We start from the raw sequence: 19,754 nt of genomic DNA on the forward strand, positions 1-19,754 counted from the left end.
GACTGAACCCGAAGCCTTCATTCACTGCAGTGCCACCGTGACAGGGCTTTCGATGTAGCTTTCATTGTAGTGTGCTCTGTATTTTTTTATTTCTCTGTTCTCATGACTGAGTTGCTTTGTTTTGAGCGATACCTTCTGCCCACACACCACTTGCTTGATGCATATGATCTTTTTGCACCAGTTTGTATACCTATGGGATTTTCTGCTTACGCTACAATCACTGCGAGCACTAAAACTCGCAATAATATGCATTCAATTTGTCAGCTTTACACTGTTTAGCATTAAGCAAATGCTTTCTATGCGTCCTAACAGTATATGCAGGCCTGTAGTCCTGAAAGGTTCACTAATGGAAACTACCCTATGCAAACATTGTACATAGCACTACTTGTGTCATGTGTCTGCACTGTTAAGTGCCATACTTTGTTTCCTGCTTCTGAAATGTGCCAAACCTATGACAACTACTATACAAGCCTGTAATTATTAAGCAACTATTCTTTTGTGGCATGCCTCTGAGTTGCAGATTTATGCACAATACTTTCATTTCTTGTTTCTGAAGTGTGTCAGACCTGCGATGAGTACTGTGCCAGCTTACAGGCTCTAAAAAATTATTCGTGTGTGTCTTCTCTGTGTAGCAGAATTGTGCAGTACGTGCAAATAACTGCCTGTGCTCTTGCAGGCAGTTGGTTTTGCTGCTGCATATTCAAGCTTGTGAAATGCTGCAGGAAAATAAAGGTGCACAGTGGATGCACGTGCTTCTAAAAAATTTATGTGAGACTTTCCCATTCCGATAGGCATCACAATTGCTGCCTCGTTGTGAAACACTTTAATTATGTACTCAAACACATGCACACACACAAATACCAACAGGCACAGTTGCAAGCAACAGTGAAGGGGGGTTGGGGGGGGGGGGGTACGAAGACAAATTTGACTTGACAGACGAAGTTTGAGAGCGCATGGTTCGAGAAGATTCATCTTAATCACAACAGGTTTCTGGCACAGACATGAAACGAGAAGGTGCTGCACGTGGCTGCCTGTGATGAGTTGGTCAGCTATGTGGGGTATATCACAGCCGATAGTTGTGCTGGGATTGACGCCGCAGCTGTTGCCGCACCATGGGCAGCTGTGCCAGCCAGCTCTGGTGGCAGGTTCTGTGGAACAGGCTAACATGATTCTGTATGGCTTTTCCCTAGAGGTATGCATGGCAATAGTGATCCCACTTCCAAGTAGCCGGTACACAGATGTGACCCTTTCTTGTCCAATGCCAGCAGCACCCTCCTCGTCTGCAGGAAGGAAGACATCCAAAGAAGTTATGCGACACGGCACATGCTGCACGCTCTGGCTGGTAGAGGAGCGTCTAGTTTTTTTGCAAGCACTGGGAGCGGCTCTTCAGCACGCCTATGCAGTTATCCACCATCAACCTTGTGGAGGTGTATGCCTTTTTCTAGAACCGTTATGACAGTCCGGACCGGGATGCCATGGCACTGACAGCCATGTCTCCAACAGGTGCCCCTTTCACCAGCATAACCGAAAATGGATGGCACGCTGTTAAGCACATTCTTCGTCGTTGTCGACCTCAACAGCCTCATAAACTTTAACAGCCTTACTGACACAATGGAAGAGTCGCATCAAGTAGCTCATTGCCAGGTTTTGCTGGCGATGACATTCATGAGCGTGCAGACAATCAATGATTGAACGTTTCAGCAACACTGCTGTAAGGACAGCCTTGCACTTCATATCGGTATAAATGGTGCCCCATTCCTACTCAATACAGGCATCAAACACACGCATTCCCATCTTCGTTTTTTACGTAGGCATTTCAACAATGTACGACGTGTCTTACATTTCAGCTTTTATAAAAGCGCAACGGCAATACATGTGAGGCATGTGGAGCCTACTGTAACTTATCTTGAGCAGCGCGGCTCAATGTCGTGAATTCGACGTCTCGCAGAAGGCCTGCCTCGGCCTGTGTCATGCTTATGCAGCCGAGAAGGCCGCCAGAAGAAAGCACATGCCAAGATCCCACGTAAGGAGGTTCATGGCCCAAATCATGTTGGCATCTCATATCTGAAGGACTTCACAAGGCTACTCGTAGACGCCCGATGAGCCGTCGACAAACCCGACGACGCCCGGTATGCTGCCGTGACGAAGGAAGCCTTTCTTCGCCGCCGCCCTAGCTGCACGCCGCAAGCGCTTTCGAACTGTCGGCTGCGCGAGGCCGATGTTCGCTTCGTTGCCAGTAGCGGCTTGGAAGCCACTAGCAGCTCGGAAAAAGCGCAGTGCACACATTATCTGCCGCCGTACAGACAGCGCACTCTGCCGCATACACCTATCTCAGTTCATCGCGTCGCACAGTCACTGTACTATATCCTTCTCGAGTAGCAACATGCGTCGAAACATCTCGCCCGGCACATCAAACAGTCTCCGTACACCGTCCTTCGCCGATGATCGCGTCGGGGCACCGCCGCTACCGCCTCACGAGAACGCCGGCCGGCGCATAGATCACCGACATTTTTTCCTTGTGAGCGCTCACAAACAAGTTGTGAGCGGCTCGCGTCGCTCACAACCCCCGCTCACAATTCGCCCGTAGCGAACGTCATCACTTCAAGTGTGTTCATGACGTAAACAGCAGACGTCGATGACTTAAAGAAAGGCCACTCCCGCCGTGTTGCCGCTGGCCAATAGGAAGATTGTGAGTGTGAGCCATCTGTAATTCGGCCCCAGCTTGCGTTGGGACCGTATGATCATTCGCATCTCGCAGGTGTCAGTCAGTAGGTGCGTGCGCTGGTAGCGGAAGCCACCGGGCGGAACGCTGGTTGCCGTCAAGGTGCCGCGGGGAGATACGCAAACAAGTCGCTTGGCAAGGGGTTCTACGCTGTGAACATCCCAATAGTGAGTACACTTTGTTTTTGACTGCGTGTGTTCAGCTATGAGTTCAGTAGGTCATAGTAAATTTGTATTGTGCCTGTTTAATCTCAGGTCTGCGACGTGAACCTCGTGGCCTCACCGGACCAATATCTCCTGCACGACGCGTTCGTCTAGCGGTACGCCTGTGCGCCGAAAGGTGAACGAAGGCCAGCTGAACACTTGCAACTTTTTCCTGGGTAAGCTCTAAAAAACCCGTCTCGGTCATAGAATTATCTTGATTATATACATTGATATATGCGACGGAACACTTGCTGTAAGTCGACGTCTCTGCAAAGCCTGTTCTCCAACAAAAAGATCTTGTTCCAACCCTCGCATTCTTGAAGAAACGAACAGAGGCAAGTTTTCTTTTCTTTCCTATCTTTTTTCTTCTTTCTTGCTTATCTTCTTTCTTATCTTCAAGATGACCCAGTTAGAGCTGACGAAAGTTTCATAGCTATGTATACCTCAACTTTGTATGTAAAATGCAGGATGAAAGGACTATGGATTGTCCAGCGCCTGACTGCTGGAGCATGAGTGGTTTCGGCCGATTCGTTACGCTCTCTCTCTCTCTCTTTGCGATACGTTCGCGACTCGAAAGTGCGAATACGTCGTAAAAAGAGCCTGCCTTTTTTCGTTTCAGCAAAGACTAGAAGAGTGTTGCTTGGTAACGAGACCTTTTGGTTGGAACACGAGCCTTGCCGAGAAGCAGACTTGGATTTCGGCACGTGATCGATTGCCCGAATTTGCTTAAGCTGCATGAATGAGACGGGCTAGCAATGCATAGAACTGCATGCTACAGCACATTTTTGATGTTATGGCAACAGCAACCAAATGTTCAATATTTAAATCTATTTCCTGCCGCAGAAATCACAGCGCTTGTATTCTGCAGGTACTTTTATTACATGTTTTATATCAGTATGAACCTACAAGGCTGTCCTTACTATGATGCTCGCTTGAGCAGCCCTGTCACACGTTGCCAGCATTCCTGGAAATGTTTATCATCTCATCTAGTTGGTACGAATATGTTCGATTCTAAACTAGAACATGCAAAAGGCGGGCTTAAGTGGATATCATTGTTTGGTTATGCAGGATACAGTGACTACCAACTGGTGTCATGGCCAATTACACCAATGCCAAGCTATCCCAGGACCCAGACCCAACTTGCTGTCCCCTCTCTGCTATCACCTTGCAGCCTGGTACGGTTGGCTGTGGTCACTAGCTGTGTGGTAAACATGCTTAAGCTGAAAAGCGCAGCATTACAGTAAGGTAGTAAATGTCTATGCTGTTTATTGGAATCAGAAAAAGCCACCATAAGTTTACTGCCACATATATTCAGTATAAGCACTTTTATTTCTTGCACGCTGCATTTCAATCGATGGTTTTGTTGAAAAAAAGGCAGCATACATACCAGCACACTTACCTTGTTGTAATGACCATACAAGATTGGCATGTGTTGTGCAGAATTATTATTGGGCTCAAAGAAGCTGTTCTTTCTCAAGATATTATAGTTACCTATACAAATAGGTACTGTATGTATGATGCAGTGCACAAAATGCTTACATATCAGAGATAAAAGTGCCAGCTGGATAGTATACTAATAGAGGTTTTGCTAAGTACTAAATGCTGTAACAGCTGCTAGAAGAATTATATACAAATACTAGGCTGCAGTGCCGAGAATGATTGCTGAATGATTACAAAACTTTAGTTACAATAAAATAACTAAGCATCACACATGCATTGTTAAGGCTATGTGTGAATAGAGGTTGTGTACACTAATGAAACGCGCAATTAACACTTCAAAGGGAATGCTGAACAGCTTGAAGACGGTAGAGGCAGCTACAACATCATTAATAAAAAAATTATTTACGCCATAAAGATGGTAACGAGAGAAAGAAGACGTCTACAGAGTATGAAAGATTGGTTTGGTTTAGTTTGTGGAGCTTAATGTCACAAAGCGACTCAGGATATGAGAGACGCCGTAGTAGAGGACTCCAGAAATTTCGACCACCTGGAGTTCTTTAACGTGCACTGACATCGCACAGCACAGGCACTGAACAAGTGTTGAGGGGAAACCTCGGCTCGCAAGCCGAAATCGAAACTTTGGCTCGGCTTGCGAACTGAGACTCCCCCTCAACCACAGAAATTCTTACACTCTTAACTAGAGGGAAAGCTGAGGGCGCTGCACTTCAGCCACCATGGGCACGCTAAAGATCATGGGCCGTTGTCCTACTTGGTGCGGGGTTCACAGAAGTTCGCAGGGGTCAAGTGGATGCAGCTAGCACAGAACCGAGATAATGTCTCATTTACATCATCATCATGTCGAGGTGTGAACGTAGATTGCAAAAGCCATAGTAGCGAAGGCGCAAAAGCAGACGACTTCAACAACTAGTTTCTGTTTTCCGAAATGCCACTAAAGACTTCATAAAGTGATTGGACAAGCATAAATATTTTCAAAGCGTTTTTGTTTCCTTTCAAAGTGTGCCTCAGTTCAGTTCAGTCGTGTCCGACTCTTCGTGACCCCATGGACCATGTCACGCCACGCTTTCCGGTCTCTCACTATCTTCCTAACATCACATAACTTCATATGCAGTGCCTCGAGGACGCCATCTAAAGTGTGCCTACTAAATTAGAAATATTGGCATCTGTGTGGTTCAATACTTAGCCAATAGGAGAAAGAGCCATCGCTTATATTGGACCAAATTTCACACTGAAATGTTGTTTCGCTCTCTTTTTGCAAATTACAGTCAAAATATTGAATGTTAGGAGTTTTTTCATTGTAGAACAACGTTTATCTTTGCATTATTTTTGGCCAAAGGTTGTAGTTCTGCACTCGGTAGTTCTCCGGCCCATGATGCTTTGAGCGCCCATGGTGACTGAACTGGTCGTCAGGAAACTCCATGTAAACTCCCATAGATGGCAGCACGTGCAGCTTTCCCTCTAGGTAAGAGTAGGAAACTCGATGCCCTCAACCCTTGTTCAGTGCTCTTTCATGCACCATAAACGAGTGATAAGTAAACCTTTACTTAATTATCAGCAACTGTTTGCCTTGACATTTATTTTCCGTCATTTTCAAAAAATAATCTGAAACTTCGTCTTCTTTGCAAACTGGCCTTTCGGCTGAAAAGGTTTGTACATAATGCACACAACATGACAAGGTAAAAGAATGAGGAATGTGTGCAAAATTAATACCGTAGGTTCCATGATGATTATAAAGGCACTTCACACATTCTCTATCACTATCACACATTCTCTACCTTCGAGATAATCTCCACACCTCTCCGATGGGCCCCTTGTAATAAGATAACAGAAGTTGAGCGCATTCACCAGCTCGCCTGCGCCATCGCGCACCAGGCTTGCGTATTGCGTTTGCCTTTTCCGTCGGCAGAGGGGAATACCGTTCAACATAAACAGACCCTATGGCAATGTCAGAGAGAAGCCTTCCAACAACGTGCCACTAACTTACGCTGCCTGCTGCGCAACGTGCAACATACTACACATCCCTGCCCAGAATTGGTTGAACAAGCTCGTTCTCTCCACGGTCAATGAGCAAACCGAATAAAGTGTTTTCTTTCTCTGCGAACAACTCAAACGAAGAATAACAATCACTGTTTCCGTACCTTACACAGACTAAATAATCAGCGCCAGCAACTGAACATGAACGGAATGAAGCAGTAGCAGCACCAACGGAATATCAGGAACGGAGCCTGGTGTGGCCGAAGTCAAGTGGCTGTGAAGCATAGGAGCGACTGCCAACGTGGTTTGCACGAGGAGTCCGAGGTGCAGTGCCGTGCGTCGCATCTCATTTCCCGCACTGCAATTGTCAGCTCTTGCATAGCAGCTGCCATCTACCTTACTGCAACTGCCAATTTCCTCTTTCAGTAGATGTAGTAGTGTAGCCTTCACAGCCCTCTTGTACTTTTTTAAACAAGCAGAACAGCAGACTACATACCTCCCACTCGTCGCTCTTGTCATCAATAGTAAGCACCAATGGACAACACTGACACTCTTCAAAAAGCTGACTTAATCGATTTTCGTGCCAAACGCTTTCACCACGCTGATCACTGCAGGTTCGTAGCTTTCAATGCTTTCAGTCATAATTTTTTCAGCTACTAACGATATCAGTACAGGACCTCGATTTTATACAACGCGTGAAAAAATGCAACTAGCCGAGGAATCAGTTGTTGTTTTTTTCAGTCTGCCATGTGCACTCTTTGACGTCGTCAGCATGGCCTCACGGAAACAAAAGCTACTGAGGAGGAAATTTAATTGCAAAGCGTAAAACGCATACAATTGTGATTTAGTTGTAAACACAGCTCTTTGGCAGAATAAATCTTTGTTATTTTATTTATTGCCTATTCACGGAGCCGTTTTACAAAACGTTAGGAGCAGCTCCCTTCTCAGCCTCGGCCACTGTTGTGGCAACAAAGGAGCGGAGCCATACTACAAGTCACTGGTAATTGGTCGATTTTGTAATCCGTCACGATTCACGTCTCAAGGTCCCGTCGTTGCCACGTCAATTTAACGTCACGCTCTAAAACTTGAGAGTGAAATTGGCAGCGTTGCAGAATTCCTTCCAGGAGATTTTGCAATTCGGAAATGCTAGCTGGTCGAGCGCCTGTTAGAGTTTTGCCCGGCTTCGCAATATACTCCTTTCGTGCCCATGTTAAAAATATAGATTCCAAATGTCATTGCATATATTTTCGCAGTGTTTTATTTTTAAGCAAGTGCTAACTGTGAACGAACGGCTGGCTGCCTACATGAGTTTCTGACGAAACGAGACAATTGGTCGGAAAAGTTTGTTTGGGAATCTCTATGCATTGCGCACCCGCCCATTTCCGGCCGCCGGGTGAATCCCAAGCACAGCTATCATCACCACCATCATCCAGCCTGACTATACTTACTGCAGATCGAAGGCCTCTCCCATATTCCTCCAATTAACCCGGTCTTGTGCTAGCTGCATCCACTTCGATCCTGCGAACTTCTTAACCTCATTCGCCCACCTAATTTTTGGCCGCCCCTGCTACGCTTTCTTTCCCTTGGAATCCAGTTTATTACCCAAAGCGACCATCGGTTATTCTCTCTTCGAACTACATCTCCTGCCAATGCCCATTTCTTCTTCTTGATTTCCACTAGAATGTCAGTAACTTGAGTTATTTCTCTGACCCCACTCTGCACTCTTCCTATCTCAACGTTACCCCAACCATTTTTCATTCCATAGCCCTCCGCGTTGTCCTCAACCCAAGTAAACTCTCTTCGTTAGCCTCCTCATTTCGGCCTCATAGGTTAGTACAGGTAAGATGCAACTGTTGCACACTTTCTTCTTGACCGATACCGGTAAGCTGCTAGTCATAATCTGCGAGTGCTTGCCAAATGCGCTCTATCCCAATCTTATTCACCTTGTTATTTCCCTCTCATGGTCCGGATCTGCGCTTAATACCGGTCCTAAGTAGACATATTCGCCTACTACTTCCAGTGCCTAACGTAAACTGCTGTTCCTTCCTGAGGCTGTTGAACATTACCTTAGTATTCTGCATATTGATTTTAGCCTACCTTTCAACTTTCCTGCCTAGGTCTTCAATCATTATTTGCAGTTCATCGCTTGATTTACTTAGCAAGGCAATGTCATCAGCAAATCGCAAATTACTGAGGTATTCTCCGTCTACCTAACCTTAACTGCTACCATTGTAAGTATCTGATACTTCCTCTAAGCAGCTGTGAACAGTACTGGAGAGATCGTGTCTCTTTGCCTAACGCCTTTCCTTATAGAAATTTTGTTCCTTTATGCAGAACTATAGTTCCTGTGCAGCCACTATATATATCTTCCAGTACTTTCACGTACGGCTCGTCTACCCCCTGAATTCGTAATGCCTGCATGACCAACAGGGTTTCTACTGAGTCAAACGCTTTTTCGTAATCAATGAATGCTACGTATAAGGGCTGGTTATATTCTGAGCAATTTCCTATCACCTGATTGATTGATGTGATACAAACACACCAATTTCTATCACACTAAATTAAATGTGCAATGCCCTTGAAATGGGGCGTTATAATTTTGCGATATGCTTTAGGCTATACCGGACATATATACATGTAGGGCCGATATCGTACTGGCGCTGTAAAATAAGAAAAAAGATTTTAAGCCTTTTATGTAGGTGCATTTCTATGGGGCGTGTTAAGTGCGCGGTTGCATCGCCCTGATCGCGGGCAGAACGAACGTTTGAAAAAAACTGCTACATGTGTGTGCGTATTCGTTTGCCTTTGTGTATGTGCGTGCAAACGGAGCGGCTGTGGCTGAGGCCTCCCTCTGAGCGGTTCCAACTTCGGAATAGGAGGTCTGCCGGCTGGCGCCGCTCCCGAAAGGACACCCGATCCTCCTTCAACCATCCACAGACGGACCAGCGAGTGGTTTTCTAGCAATTTGATGGCTCTTGCGGCTAACTGCTGCTACGGTGACGCCGGATAGATGGCGGGAGAGGAGGATTCGGAGATTTGAGGGAAAGCTCCGAGGAGACTGTTTTCGGGTGCTTGACGACAGGCCAAACCCTGACAGAGGAGAAGTTTTGCTGCAATTTTTGTATAGTTGTAAACAAATTCTGTATTCTGTAATTAAACTGGTCCAGGCTAATCGGGGAGAAGTGAAAATTTGAAAGAGAGAGAGAGAGAGAAGACTCTATATACACCAACATAAACCTGAAAAAGAACCTTCGCATATTTAACTGGGCGCTTTCCCAGTCTGGACGGAGATGTGGCCATTAGTGGCGGTGAACGCAGCACCGACAATTGCGCTACTGGTGGCATGCACGGAGCAAATAAACACAGTTTAAGCGTCCCGTAATTTCTTCGATGTTTACGAAACAGAACTAAATTTATACCAGGCAAAGGACAAAATGTTGACATTCACCAAAAAAACAAACTGAATTCGCCTTGGATATCTGTCATGTGCAACGTTTAAAGACGCAAACTACGGTGGCTAGAGGAGTAGGTGTGCCGACCGGCGGGGCTCAAACGTAGTTTTTTTCATGACGCGACGGCGACGGCGACGCCACCGGCGAAAGCACGGTTCGCGACCGTTGCTGCCGTCGGCACGCACGAATAAAAGCAACTCGCTTCCCTTCTTTCAAGCACAAATGAGTTTGTTTGAAGTAACTGTATTAAGGCGAAAACTTTTCTTGACTCATCGTTGACAGCAGAAGCTGTCAAACTACCGACGGAGATAGTTAAAAATAAATAAATAATTCTTCTCCCCACAGGGAATAGAACCTCCATTCTTGGAATTCCAAGCCGGGCGCTTTACCAACTGAGCCGCGCTTTTTTTTTTCTTAGGTTGGTTCATAGGAAGGGAAAGGCGCAGTATCTGTCACACTTGCTCTGTGGACACCTGAACCGCGCCGTAAGGGAAGGGATGAAGGTGGGAGTGAAGGTGGATAGAGAGAAAGGGGGGCCGTAGTGGAGAGCTACGGAGTAATTTCGACCACCTGGGGATCTTTAACGTGCGCTGACATCGCACAGCACACGGACGCCACTTCGTTTCGCCTCCATCGAAACGCAGCCGCCGAGGCCGGGATTCGATCCCGGGAACTCCGGCACAGTAGTCGGGCGTCTTACCACTGCACCACCCCGGCGGGGCAATTTTCTTTATTGCCAAATTTATTATCCAATTTTGCACACAAAGAACATTATTCCACACACACACACACACAGAGAATATTACGCGGCAAACACACAACATGGGTTAAAACCAAGCGATTTGGGCTGCGTGATCCAATACAAATGAGGCATTTGCAGCTACACTTCCATTCTCGGAAGCCACTCAGGCACTTCGTCTTGCGTCTTGAAAACTTCATTAACACTCGTAACGGCTTCGCGAAAATACTGGCGTATTTTCCTCGCATCAACGTCTGCATGCCGCCATTCTGGATCACTAGATACTGTATAGGCCCAATAACATGATCATGTTCAGCGATAGCCCATCACCATCTTCAATTGGTAAAAATCAATTTCCGAATGCATCCCCGGGTAGAAAAAAAATGCATCCCAGAAAAAAAAAAGGCTTCCGAAGAGTCTAAGAAAACGTGTTCGATAGTTTCCGGCTTGCGGCATATGAAACAGTGACTTTCCGAAGGTACAAAAGAAAAACTCTTCATTTCTAAATAAGTCTTAACTACTAGTGTATTGCTATGAAGCATAAAGAAAGATTTTGCTCCCCCTTGTAGAGTCATATTTTTTACTCTTTTAAGGACTGATTTCCATGGACCTGCACAGTACAACGATTTGTACAGTGGGATCGGGAGAAAGACATCGCATAAGTCCTTATAAAGTTTCTTTCGTGTCAAAGTTGATAAATATTCAAACGAAAAACGGGCTTGCAATACACGACGTGACATGTACACTTCCTTAAGGATTCCTAAAATCTTCCCTTGCATGCTCGTCGAACTTACAACTAAATTTGGTAGCACTTTGTTCAACGTAACCTGACACACAGTTCGTAAAAATGGGCCCTTCGTATCACGAAAGAACATAAAACGGTTAACCACTTGGCGCCAATACAAATGCGCCAAACCAACTCCTCTAGAGCGTACGCGATGAAACAAGCTGGTTCGGCGGGAGTGCTCCCAAGGACTTCCCCACACAAAAAAATGTGCAGAGATTCCGCCGTGTGTTCGCCAACTGAGCCGCACCCCGGAGCGTGAAACGTTCATCATAATTTCCCTTGTCTAACTTGAGGATAGCGAGATTCCCCGAGTGACAGATTCTGCTCATTTAATAATTATATAACGCCGGCGAATTCTAATGCGCTCAATGGAATTATCGTTGTGTTCGACAACGGGCGCGCCATGTACCGTCACAACCAAGTAACGTAAGTCACGACTGGTCATGACGTCACCAGGCGATTCAGCAAAGATCCGTCCGCCTGGCGGCTGAGGCCGCGGATAACCAATGTATATTCGCCAGTCATTAGTCGCGGAGGTTCCAGCCCCCGTTCCTCGGGTCTGCGTGCAGGAGCGGGGAGTAGGGGCCTTGTATATTGGTTAAAAATAAAGCTTTAATTAATCAATCATGCATAGACAAAGCTGACCCCACCGGGCGTCCGATTCTAGCGTCCGTCCGGCGCCTTACATCGCCGCTTCCTCGGACGCCGCACCACACAGCAAACAGAAGCAGACCCAGATGTCTAGAAGGCGTTAGTAAAGCAGGCGTCAGTGGCATTTCCTATTGATTTACAGAATAAAAAAAAAAGCGCAGCATCTGTCACAATTCTTGTTGTGGCTGTAGGAAGAAAGAAAAGAAAATGCACGGGCCTGCTACTGGCTCTGTAGCTGAGCTACTTCCGCTGCCTCGTGCGGACAGAAGAGCAGAGAAGAAAGAAATAGAAGACTCCGCGGACACATGTAGCCCGCCGTAAAGGAAGAGAGGAAGGTGGGAGTGAAAGAAGGGAGGGAGACAGAGGTGTCGTAGTGGAGAGCTACGATCCAGTGCGCTATAATGGCTTTCGCCTCATATTTAGTGGCCCAACGTGACCTCTAGAGTTTTTCCGGTAGTTAAAATGAGGAATGAAAAGGTTATAGCATCAGAAAGAGAGCCGAGCTTAAAAAGATTTATTCCTTCGGCTCGTTTTTTTTGCGTTCCAAGTTTGGGGCGGCAAGTTCGCCCCCATACCTTCACTCTGTCGGACCTGGGCCGTCGTTTTGAAAAGTGCAGGGCTATAGCCATGCAGATGTTTTTACTATACTGGCGACCAAGGAGTCATGCTGTTGTGTTCCAAGCCCCCATTTCCTCCGGAAGGGCAGGGACTCAATTAAGGAACCATTGTAAGAAGTGTGTCGACCGAGTAATATTCAAATCTACATCCATGCCGAGACTTGTTTTGTTTCTTATGCGCAAAATATTTTGTATGCGTTGCTATTCTATCACTAAATATATTATAGCCATTTCTCATCCTCATGCTGTGTGTTGGCTGTCAATTGGCTGTAGGGGCCCTGGAGGGGTGGGAAGGGAGGGGGAGGGGCACTGCGGTGAAACTTGGCTCCCCTTAATGTAGTCCCCTGTGCACGCCTATGACGACCTGCACCATGTGTTCGACATTATTATTCATTGTCGTTCGCTTCCTCAACAGCAAGGCCCTCCGTTAACATTCATTTCGGTTTATACGTACGGCAGCCATCTTCTACGGTCAAAATCCTCATGCACAACACCTCGCCATATATCCCCCATCAGCACATGCTATCAGGAGCGCCAAGCTTCTCCCGTTTGCTGCTGATTTTTCTCAGGTCTAACTTTTGTAACAACGTCGACCACTCATTGCTGAAAACAATGGCTTTCATGGGAAGACTAGCCAACGCGCTGTTATACGTTTTTTTTATATTATTTGTTTCTTTTATAGCGTGCCCGAGTTGTCACAATAATCGACAGGCCATCTAGTGCTTAAAAATTTTTTGAACACCTTATTATTATGTGTGTAATTCGTTTTCTATGCCAGCTCAGTTTCATCCCGATTCTGCAACACGTTATATGATCTTATACAAACCCTGTACTATAAGAAAACATAATTTATCAAACGTAAGAATTTCGATCCCGCTAAATCAATATCGCTAAACTGATTTTAACTGAACAAATTAGCACCACGTGTCTGTAGACAACCAATAGAGGCTATAAACTATAATTGACTCGGGAGGCTTTAATATGTAATAATGTTTTTAATGTTTTTTGTTTTTTTTAGCAAATAAGCCCTGCGCCTGTGATGCGAGCGTGCCTTACCTTTCTCAGCACCCGCTTGCATTCGCTGAGTACCTTTTGGCCGTTCCTCGCAGAGCACAGCACGTAGGTGAGCACCACCGCGTCGAAGTGATTGTCTGGTAGCATGCGCATTTCTTCTCCAAATCCGCAAACAGAGCATTCCATCTTCACCTAAAAACAGCATGAGTGTATCCCATACATGTGCCGCGTTATTAGTAAACCTTAACAGACCGCAAACTTAAACAGATAAGTAACAAGACCATTTTCATTTCACTGATCTCTTTACAAGGATTTTTTTCTTGTCTTCGTACGACCACTTAACTGCGAGAGTGAATGCGCTGCCACAACAAAATATAGGTTCGTTAGCTATTATATGCATTTCAGTGCGGGTTTCTAGGTTCGACCGTATATCATCAGGTCATCAGTCATGGCTATAGAGCTAGTTCTGGGTCATGAATGACATTTCGGAAGGTCTACGGCTCCGTTGTTTCTAAATAGGCAACCTGTAGCTGTAACCGGGTTTCGTAGCCATTAGCGTTTTGAGTAATGCTACGTAGATAAAACGTAAGGTACCATCGCTCCTCTTTCCTGTCTTGTGTTCTTTAAACGATGAGTGGCCAGTGGCTTCAGCCGAGCTGATGCATGGTTTATTCTTTACTGTATACCACCATCGTCCCAGGTTGCCTAGTGGCCTTTTTTCTCCCAATGCTCAACAAATTGCGTCTGTTATCACACTTTAAGCGATAGCTTACACACCTCGTTCGGCCGGGACGCCATAAGTGTCGTAAGTAGTAGTTGTCGGCCCCGTGTGTCAGAAATATTCGGGGGATCGGTAAAAAAAAAAAAAACCTGATCATGGTAATTTGTGGTTGTAGTGATTGATAGTTCATTCGTGTGTGATAAGCAATGATGAGTTAATGAAATCATTGTAATTATTCAATGGACTGATGGATTTAAGGAATGATAAGAATGCTTGATGGGGGTAATTAAGAATTTAGAGTGTACAATTCATTCGGTGAAATCGTTGAAATAATTCAAAAATGAAAAATTTATAAACGAAAGATTCAAAGTTATCAAAATGCTTAGAATCAGAAGCCAATGCTTGATGATGCTAAATAAGAAAATTTAGAAAGATCAACTGATAAATGAAGTAACAGAAATATTTAAAGTAACGCATTGAAAAAATAGAGCGGATCAACATACTCAGAATGGAAAACCAATGTTTGCTGATGCTAAACGCTGGAATATAAACAAAAAAAAAATAAAAAAGAAAGAAATAATAACTCAAAATTAAAGAAATGAAAAAAAAATGGATTCCAAAGGCTGTTCTGATGTCTTCTCCTGACTTCTGTCTTGTCTGCTAGCCTTACCGTTCTCTCCCGCTCTCCGGTGCAGCCATTACACGTCGGGGGAGTGGAAGAGGAAGGGGAAGTGCTTTTTCGGGCCAGGTGACTCAAAGTTAAGCCACCACCGCTCCAGTTCTTCTCGCTACCAGTGCCCGCTACCTGTGCCTGGATCTCCGCTTAACACTTGGTGGAGGTCGCGGGATTTATCTTCCATTTCCTCGCCCTGGAGCTCCGCAGCCGCCGAATTCCGACCTCAATGACTGAGTCCAGCACAACCACCACCGGCCCCGCTCCCTCGGCCCCTTCTATTCCATGCACCGGGGTGCTTCGACAGTGGGACCCGCCGATCTTCAGCGGTACCGACGATCAGGACGTCGAGGACTGGCTTTCTTCGTATGAACGCGTAAGCACCCACAATAAGTGGGATGACATCCTAAAACTTAACAACGTGATCTTCTACCTGACCCAAGTAGCAAAGTTGTAGTTCACAAATCACGAGGCTGACATTCCAACTTGGGCCTCGTTCAAATCCCGATTTGTGGATGTCTTCGGTCGACCTGCGATTCGCAAGCTTCGTGCCGAACACCGTTTGCGCAAGCAGGTTCAGCGGACATAAGGTAAGATGGAGTCCAAAGTCAGACTCCGCCCGCACCACTAATGTATCGCGGGGAGGTTCAGCGGACAGGAGAAACCTTCACCAGCTACATCGAAGACGTTTTAGATTTGTGTCATCGTGTAAACGCATCGATGACTGAAGCCGAGAAGATTCGCCACATCATGATGAGCATCCATGAAGGCGTATTCAACATTCTGATGGAAAAAGAGCCCCGTACTGTAAGTGAGGTTGTCATGATGTGTCAAAGCTACGACTTTCGTCGGCAATGCATCGTCCCTCGACAACCTGAAGTAACGATCGCGGCTATGTCTGACGCCCCTGTCAGCTCCACACTAATTCAAGAAATCAAAGACTTCGTACGGGAAGAAGTTGCACGCCAATTATCGCTAATTCCAAACGTTCCGCATTCCAGCTCACAACTGGCTCCGACCATACGCCAGGTTATTTAGGAACAAGTTGCCGACGCACTTCCGCCCCCTCGACAACCTACTCTTCATTTCGCACCACTGACAGTTCCGCTCATTCATGCTGACGCTGTTCCGACGTCCAAACCGACTCCACTGTCTTATGCTGAGGTTGCCGCAAGACCACCCCCTGCTACGCCTTTGCCATCGTATGGTCCGCCTTAGCGCGCATTTTTCACTCAGCGTCGTGTGTCACCTATTCTACGCCCTTGGCGCACATCTGACAACCGGCCAATTTGCTTTGCATGTGGTCTCCGTGGCCATGTTGCACGCCTGTGCCGCCGTCGCCCGACCCCGTACGCTTTCGATCAGAGCCTGGTAGCCTACGCACAGCCGCCGTCCCCACCCCATGCGCCACCTCAGCCCTCGTCTCACTTTGACCACTTCTCGCACGACCACCGCTCAACCTCTCGGCGTCGTCGCTCGCCGTCACCGATGCGTCGTCGCTCTACCTCGCCAATGCCGGAAAACCACTAGACGCAGTTCCGCAGGCAAGAACTGCGCTTTCGTCGACAAGTGAAAGTCCTGCTTCGCCACCTAATAATTTAATCGAACTTACCATTAAAAATGTTCGTACTCTTGCGCTTGTAGATACTGGTGCTGCTGTGTCGGTGATTAACTTTAGACTGTGCCGCTTGTTACGAAAAGTTGTTTTGCCGTATTCTGGGATTCCTTTGAGCACCGCCACTGCTCAGCACATCGCACCGCTCGGTACCTGCACGGCTCGAGTCACCATTCAGGACGTTCTCTATATCATCAGTTTTATCGTTCTCCGTGACTGCTCCCATGACATTATTTTAGGGTGGGACGTCTTGTGTCGCAATCGCGCCGTAATTAATTGCGCTCGTGCCGAGGTAGAGCCTTCTCCGCTGTGCACCACACCGACCGCCGCTAACGTTATTGGGGAAGCCAAATGCCAAGTTGCGGATGCTACTGATATCCCGCCTTCAAATGCCGCGATTGTGCCTATAAACTGTGCCTCTCTACAAGACTGTACAGTGCTCTTCACCCTATCTTCCCTTTTCGTCTCGCGACGCTGTCTTCCCCTCCCCTGCGCCGTCCTTAGCGTACGAAGCGGGCGCACCGAACTCACCATTAGTAACGATTCGTTATATCAACTCACATTGCAACGTGGGGAGTGCGTTGGGTATGCCGAGCCTGTTCGATTAAAAAATTTTGTGACCGTCCCGCCGCTTCTCTCCACCTGCGCCAACACAATCTCTGACAGCGTCAGTGCCCTTAGCCCACCTCGTTCCTCGTCTCCTTCGTCGCCTCTGGCTGCCTTCGACGAAGCCATCGACAGTGCTCTCGCTCCAGATATCAACGCGCAAGCTCCTCGACTTGCTAAACCGGTTCCGAGCTTCCTTTGACATCCAGCAGCTATCCTTGGGTCGTACATCAACTGTTGCCCACCACATACATACCGGTACGCACGCCCCATTACGCCAACGTCCTTATCGTGTATCAGCCTCAGAGCGGCGCATTATTGACGAGCAAGTCGACGAGATGCTCTGTAGGGGTGTAATTCAGCCTTCCAGTAGCCCTTGGGCGTCCCCGGTCGTTTTAGTCAAGATGAAAGACGGGTCTATACGATTCTGTGTGGACTACCGCCGCCTTAATGCGATCACACGAAAGGACGTCTATCCGCTACCATGCATAGACGACGCGCTGGATACTTTGCATGGAGCAAAATTTTTCTGTTCAATCGATTTACGTTCTGGCTACTGGCAAGTTCCAATGGCTGAAGACGATCGCCCCAGGACAGCTTTTGTCACCCCCGACGGGCTGTGAGTTCAACGTCATGCCGTTTGCCCTGTGTAACGCGCTCGCCACCTTTGAACGCATGATGGACAATATTCTCCGCAGTTTGAGGGGGTACACATGTCTCTGCTACGTGGATGATATCGCCGTATTTTCATCAGACTTCGCGACCCACCTAACTCGCCTTGAAACTGTCTTGCAATGTCTTAACGATGCCGGTCTGCAGCTCAATCTGAAAAAGTGCCATTTCGCCACTCGCCATCTTACTATTTTAGGACATTCAATGTCCAAGGATGGCATCCTTCCGGATCCGTCTAAACTCCGCGCTGTCGCCGAGTTCCCGAAGCCGACATCTATCAAGCAATTACGCAGCTTTATAGGCTTATGCTCCTATTTTAGGCGTTTCGTTCGGAACTTTGCGACCATCATTGCCCTTCTGACGCGACTTCTCAGCGCTCACAAAGATCTTTCTGCCTGGTCGCCGGCTTGCGATACTGCTTTCACGAAATTGTGCACGATACTCACCTCACCCCGCGTATTGCGTCATTTTGATCCGGCTGCTCCTACCGAAGTGCACACCGGTGCCAGCGACGCCGGCCTCGGCGCTGTTCTTGCCCAACGAAAATCCGGTGTCGATGAATACGTTGTGGCGCAGGCAAGTCGAACGTTGACCAAGGCCGAGACCAACTACTCGGAGACAAAAAAGGAATGCTTGGGTATTGTTTGGGCGCTCCAGAAATTTCGGCCATACTTGTATGGGCGCCCTTTCGATGTTGTTACAGACCACCACGCTTTGTGCTGGTTGTCTTCATTAAAAGACCCCACCTGCCGTCTTGCCCGCTGGTCGCTTAGACTGCAAGAGTATGATATACGAGTTATCCATCGTACAGGGCGCAAACACTCCGACGCAGACGCTTTATCTCGCTCGCCGGTACCTCCTGACGCTCCGTTGTCTTCTGCCACCAGCTCCGCCTTGTCTTCCCTGTCCATCAACGACATGCCATCAGAACAGCGCAAGGATCCGTGGCTAACATCACTAATCGATCTTCTAACGAACTCGTCACTTTCACCCGCTCCTCGCGCCCTTCGTCGTCAAACGCAGCATTTCGCGTTTCGTGACCGTCTCCTCTATCGACGCAGTTATATGCCAGATGGCCGGAAGTGGCTGCTCGTCGTACCTTGCCACCTCCGTGTTGATATCTGCGCATGTTATCATAACGATCCGCAGTGTGGCCATGTGGGTGTATTTAAGACTTATGAACTGTTGCGACAGCGATTCTACTGGCGCGGTATGTATACCGTCGTCAGTAAGTATGTGCGTTCGTGCATCGATTGCCAGCGTCGCAAGCCGCCTCCTCTCCATCAGCCGCCTCCACTAGAGCACCTTCCGTGCCCATACCGACCATTCGGTCGTGTTGGCATCGATTTGTATGGACCTCTGCCTTATACAACTGCAGGGAATCGTTGGATCATCGTGGCCGTCGATCACCTTACTCACTATGCGGAGACAGCAGCACTTCAGGATGCCACCGGATCCAATATTGAGTCCTTTCTTCTTCATCATTTCATTCTGCGGCACGGAGCCCCTCGTGAACTTCTAAGTGATCAAGGCAAGTAATTCCTCGATCCTGAATTTCAGCCTTCGTCAAGCATTGGCATATCCGACCCGAACACATGATACTTCGAAGAGTGTACTTGATCTAATATTTCTCAGTGAAAACTTTTCCTTGTACAAGACAAAAAATGGCATCGTCAAAGGTATCTCCGACCATGACATTCCGATTTGCATTTTACCCCTTGGAAATACCGACATGCCTCGAACTACTTTATCTACAATACTGAAGTTTGACAGAGTTGACGATGCAAGCATGCTTACCTGTCTCGAACACGAACTTAATTGCTTTCCCGCATTTTCATCTAGTATAGACA

The 19,754-nt window shown here is 47.1% G+C and overlaps 1 protein-coding gene across 1 annotated transcript in view; it reads right to left on the reverse strand.

The window, feature by feature from the left end:
* Positions 1-19,754, reverse strand: part of LOC146209673 (thiol S-methyltransferase TMT1B-like) — a 56,292-nt gene that overhangs the window by 29,358 nt on the left and 7,180 nt on the right. The window contains exon 2 of the mRNA XM_084587437.1: positions 13,660-13,809. Coding sequence (XP_084443563.1) covers positions 13,660-13,809 — 150 coding nt within the window. The remainder of the gene's footprint in view (positions 1-13,659; positions 13,810-19,754) is intronic.

This window comes from Amblyomma maculatum, chromosome 1, assembly GCF_055883805.1.
Source record: "Amblyomma maculatum isolate TAMU_Amacu chromosome 1, ASM5588380v1, whole genome shotgun sequence".
NCBI lineage: Eukaryota > Metazoa > Arthropoda > Arachnida > Ixodida > Ixodidae > Amblyomma > Amblyomma maculatum.